Source organism: Cygnus atratus, chromosome 1, assembly GCF_013377495.2.
Source record: "Cygnus atratus isolate AKBS03 ecotype Queensland, Australia chromosome 1, CAtr_DNAZoo_HiC_assembly, whole genome shotgun sequence".
Classification (NCBI taxonomy): Eukaryota; Metazoa; Chordata; class Aves; order Anseriformes; family Anatidae; genus Cygnus; species Cygnus atratus.
The window spans coordinates 188339185-188344307 of record NC_066362.1 but is presented as its reverse complement, the minus strand read 5'-3'; the positions used below and the strand labels follow the sequence as shown (position 1 = coordinate 188344307).

The 5123-nt window shown below is 50.4% G+C and overlaps 1 protein-coding gene across 1 annotated transcript; it reads right to left on the bottom strand.

The window, feature by feature from the left end:
• Positions 1-350: 350 nt before the first annotated feature.
• AMER2 (APC membrane recruitment protein 2) lies at positions 351-2201 on the bottom strand. The gene is made up of 2 exons (XM_050714304.1): positions 1397-2201; positions 351-1222 (listed from the first exon to the last, which is right to left on the bottom strand). The coding sequence occupies exons 1-2, from the start codon at positions 2199-2201 to the stop codon at positions 351-353; spliced, it is 1677 nt and encodes a 558-aa protein (XP_050570261.1).
• Positions 2202-5123: the final 2922 nt, after the last annotated feature.

Here is a 5123-nt window from a genome sequence, read left to right as displayed (position 1 = left end):
TTGAAGAACTCATGGCACTGCTTTGCATGAGGGAAGATGCTCTTTTAGGTTCATAATCCAAGTCCTGCTTCCACAAAGGCATGTAAAATGAACCTCCCCAGTGTTTAGTGCTGTGGAAAAAAGATACAAATGTAAAAAAAAAGTGCTTGAAAAGAAGTTGACTTTTCGTTTTCAGCCATACAGTACTACAAGAAGGGATTCAGAAGTGCAGGCCCATGGAGTACTGTTGAAGTAAGCCTTTTAGGTGCCTTTCTTCAGGTGATGCAAAATGAATTCATTATTTGTAGTCTCCTATGCAGATTTTCACACACCAACCTTGCTGTCCAAATTGGTCTCCACCTACTATTCAGTTATTTTTTGGCACTGTCCTGGTACGTGGCAGCTTTCACTGTTGTCCCTGCTAAGCCCCTGTTACTAACCCGGCGTACTAGTACTTTAGAGACAGGGATTTTTGTTCTGTGCATCTCACTTTTGGCCAGGTGATGGTGTGCAACGTGATGGCTGTTACTAGTGTCTGTTCCATGGCTGGCTGGATGTGATGCAAGGTGTTTAATGCTGATGGGTATCTTGGAGTCCTTCACTGTGCTTGAGGGTGTTTTCAGTGAGCATGTGGTCGTTATTGGCGACACGGGCTTGGAGCGTGGCATACAGGTGACCCCTTCGTCCGGAGGCTTCCCTGGTGGGTTTTCATCTGGCTCAGCATAGAGGTCATAGAGTGCATCCCCACTGTAGCTGTCCCTGGGAATGGTCTCCTTCTGGATACTCGTGGTACTATCTTCCTCAGGACCAGGGGTGGTGGAATCCCAGTAGCCCTCATCACTGTTTGGGACACCCTCGTGCTGCTCCTTCTCCCTGCCCTTCTGCTCCTCTTTGTGGTTGAGGTGAATGGGGATCTGGTGGAGGCCACCACGTTTCACTGCCACTCTGTTATGGGCCCCTTCAGTACCTCGGTTCTCCTTCAGCCCCTCGGGCGTCTTTGTCCCTCCTCCTCCTCCTCCTGTTTGGGTCTCCTCTGTCTGCGACAGCATATCCCAGAACTCCTGGAGGTATGTATCATCCACCTGCTCTGGGCTGGCCATCTCCTCCCCTCCTCCTTGGTAGGCCACCATGGTGGGGTGTTTCTTGGAGGCGCCTAGCTTGCTGACCCCGGGGGTGCTCTTCTCGCAGCCGCCACTCCCGCTGCCCACATCCTCCTCCTGGTCCGCAATAATATCTCCGCAGCCTGTAAGAGAGTCAAAGCTTTTCAGTGAAGTCACGTCAGCAAACATCAAACAAATACGATCAATCGATTGCTCTGAGGGTGGATCAATAGAGGAAGGGTCAGGGGCGGCTGCCATCTCTTGACCGCTATCACAGTGAGGTTCAACAGGGGGAATAGTCGTTATTGGAATGTCACCTGTTATGGCCGCATCCTTCGCAGTCCCAACTTCTCCATCGCCCAGGTCCGGTCGCTCGCGGCAGAGCTCCTCGGGTTGCCTTCCAGCAGCGGCAGGGTCCTCCCCGGGGGGGGTTTTGCTGTCCCGCGACTCCCCACCTCCCACCTGGGGCTCCTCGGCCAAGGTGTGCTTCTCATGCAGCAATTCGAGACCGACGTCTCCTGTGCTGTTCGGAGTTTCAGACAAAGGTTTTGGCGTCTCCTCTTTGATGCACTCCAAGCTGGCAGTCAAAGACCCCGGCATAATGAGACCGGACTGGATTTCCGAGGTTTCCCCCCTCTCCTCCTTGCCGTTTTTGTCCTTTTTATGCCATCGCATGCTGCTGAAGATCCCTTTCAGCCCCTTCTTTTGTCTGCCGCCAGCCCGCTGATCCGCATTCTCTGCCTTGCCGTTCTCCGTCCTCCCGTTCTTCCTCAGCAGGGAGAAGAAGCTGTGCGACTTCGCCACTGAGCTGCCGGGGGAGACGCCGAGGCTGCCGGCCGCCCGGCTCTGAGCATCCTTGCCTTGAGGATCGCCGCCACCCTGGTCCTCCTTCTTGCTGCTCTCCAGCACAGCGTCGGCCAAGCCATCGTGCGTCCTGCTCCGCACCATCCCCGCTTTGCTCGCGCCCTTCCCCTCCCCACCTTTGCTCCTCACCCCAAAGATGCTGGGCATGGTGCCCCCGGATTTCCTCCTCTTGAACAATTTGAAGGCGGTTTTGTTAATCTTCCCCGACGGCTGCTGCTCGGCGGCCGGGGGCTCGGCACAGTCGCAATGCGAGTCCATGACTGCCGCCACAGCGTCCCCGCCGTGGCCTCCTCGCCGCCACCGCCCCGGTGGTGCCCGGTGGTGCTGTGCCTCACTGACAGCCCCGCCGCCGCTCCCGCTGCCGCCCTCCCATCTCCATGGCAACCCGGAGGGGGCTAAGCAGCTTTCCTCCACCGCCGTGGGCCTGCGCCAGGCCGCTGTCATCCACTCTCAATCAACCTGAGCCGCCGCAGCCACGCCGGCAGCGCCCCTTCCTCCACCCCCTCCTCAAAAGGGTTTATATAACTTAACCCGTGTCGTCCTGCGCGGCTCGCCGCCTCACGCAGCCCGCCATGGCGGACGGGTGCTGAGGGAGAACCTCGTGCCACGCAGCCATGGCATGGACCCCGTGTCCCTGTCTCTCCCCAGTGCCCAAGACCCCCACCGCTGGTGAACAGTGGCCCCTTGCTTCTCCTGCTGGAGGAGGTTTAACATGATGGCAGCCCCCACACAAGCCTTTACCAACACCCCGCACCCACTGCATGTGGTCACGGTCCCTGCATCGTGGCCACAGGGTGCTGCCACCAGGGCTGTGGTGGCACAGTCACATCAGGGTGGCAACACTGGTCACAGACACCTCTCACCAGCTGCAAATCTACTCCAGATGCAAAGTAAATTAACCCAGCCTGACAGGTCCTGGGCAACCTGCTTTAGGTGGCCCTGCTGGAGCAGGGGTTTGGACCAGGTGACCTCCAGAGGTGCCTTCCACCCTCAGCCACCCTGTGATTTGGAGCTCCAAACTGGCTCGGTGGCACCGCCACCACAGCACAATGGAGGCAGGGCTATTTCAGGTTGAGAGCCGTGCTCTGCACCCAGCTGTGGAGGAGACCTGCTTTCAGCTGGAGCTGTAGTAACCCATGGACCCTGGCCACCTGATGCTGACTATATGGAGTTAGTCTGGGTTCCTCCAAGCAGAAGCACTTGTCTAGGTTTTTAAACAGCTCTAAACACAACTGGGAACCACTACAGAGAAGCTGCATCCCCACCCTCTGGCTTGGGGTTAGGTTCTGGCCCCTTTGAAGTTAGTAAAAGCTTTTGCTGTTGACTTCATTGTTTGGAAGAATTAGTTGGTTGAGTGTTTTTTTTTTTCTTTCTATAACATCATCAGACATTCATTGCACTCTCCCATGAGAACAGGTTGAATTATCTGTTGTGAATAATTTATGCAGTGAATTTAGCCCTTTTTCTGATCATGTATAAAAAGTTCCATTTGCATTCACAATCATTGCATGTTCAATAAGAGCAATATGAGCACATAATTCAACATACAGGTCTCTCCTGCCTTCTGCGAGAAACAGAGGAAAGGGCAAGTGAGGCAGAAGCCAAGATTTTGACTGGAAGAGGAGGAGTGAGTTATATCTTACACTGTGCACTACATACACCTGCCCAGCACCCACAAGCCACGGAGACAGGAGGTCACTTTGCACCTCCATCACTCATGAGTTCCCCCACCACCTGGTAATATTTCTGTTCTCCGGTCAGACGGATGAAACTTGATAAAACAGAGAAAATACTAAATGTTCCTGTGCAAATGCAAATACACAGAGCAGACATCCTTTAAGACTTTGAAAGAACAAAACCTGGTCACACAGCTTGTGAAAAAGTAAACAGAACAGCTAATAAATAAGAGTTGGCCAGATGGCTGAATTTACCAATTTTTTGCACTTTTCATACTGGTGTTTTGCTACGTTTCACCAATTCTTTACTTGCAAACATTGAGCCCAAAGTAGTGGGATACAGAGATATAAAAGGAAGAGGACAGATGACTTAATGCTTCACAGCTGTATGGAACAGACAAGTTATTGTGCCCTCTTCTTTTTTGTATGATTATCTGCAGCCGTGAAAGAAAGGGTGGACTTTCAGCTTGTTTTTCAGTCGACTTAAAATCCAAGCGTTAATGGAGGAAAGTGACTTGAGGTCAGCCTGAAATTACCTCTTGAAAAATGTTCTGACAAATTGAATCTTTTCTGCACATTTGTTCTCAATCTTTTTACACTTTTAAAAATATGATTTAAATAACCTTGTGTACCTCTGGAAATGGATACTCATTCTACAATGAAAAATCAAAGCACTGAATTTTGAAAGGGACAAATGAAATATTCCCATTCTTCTTTTTTTTTTAATTAACTTTTTTTTTAATGGCTAAACATCTGTGAGTTCAACATGAACTCATGACATGCTTTGGTCAACTTGCCCTTGCAGGGCTAAGCAGGGAAAGCTTTCAACAAAGCATTAACCAACTTCTAATTGAAGACAAGTAATGCTGAGATGTGCAAATATTCAAGCTAAATCACTCTTGCTCTTAGTGATGTTTGAACACTGGAGAGCTGTGAGATCAAGGGGGTTGGCAGAAAATGTTCTCTGCCACATTTGTTGTGCCCCTGTCCTCATGTATAATGGGAATTTCAGAGAGTTTAGTGATGTTCCTTTGCCCTTTTTGTTCCCTCTGCTTTTGTCAAGGAAGTCCCCTGGAAGAAAATTGTGTCATTTTTTGCAGAACTGTAAAGAGATATAGGATCAGCTCCAAGGTGAGACAGGTTGGTTTCTGGAGCAGGACAGTGAGGAGCTGAATGAAAGGGAGCCAGAGATGTTTTCATCCTTTTGGCCTTTTTTATTCTGTCTGGTTTTACATTCCAGGAAGCTTGCACAAAGCCTATGTGAGCAATATCTATTTCTTACTGTTTCTCCCCAAGGTTTAAAACTTACTCCTCTGAATTATCGTGTGGAGTCATTTCTTTATGGCTACCCTTCATCTCTGTAAATCTGAAGTGGAAGTGTGTATCTGACAGTGGAAATTGTCATAACTGCCTTTCTGGCAAGGCAGAGGAAAGGCTGACAGACACTTTTTAAAGTGAAAACAAATTAAGATCTCTAATTTTAAAGTGCAGAAAGACACCACGA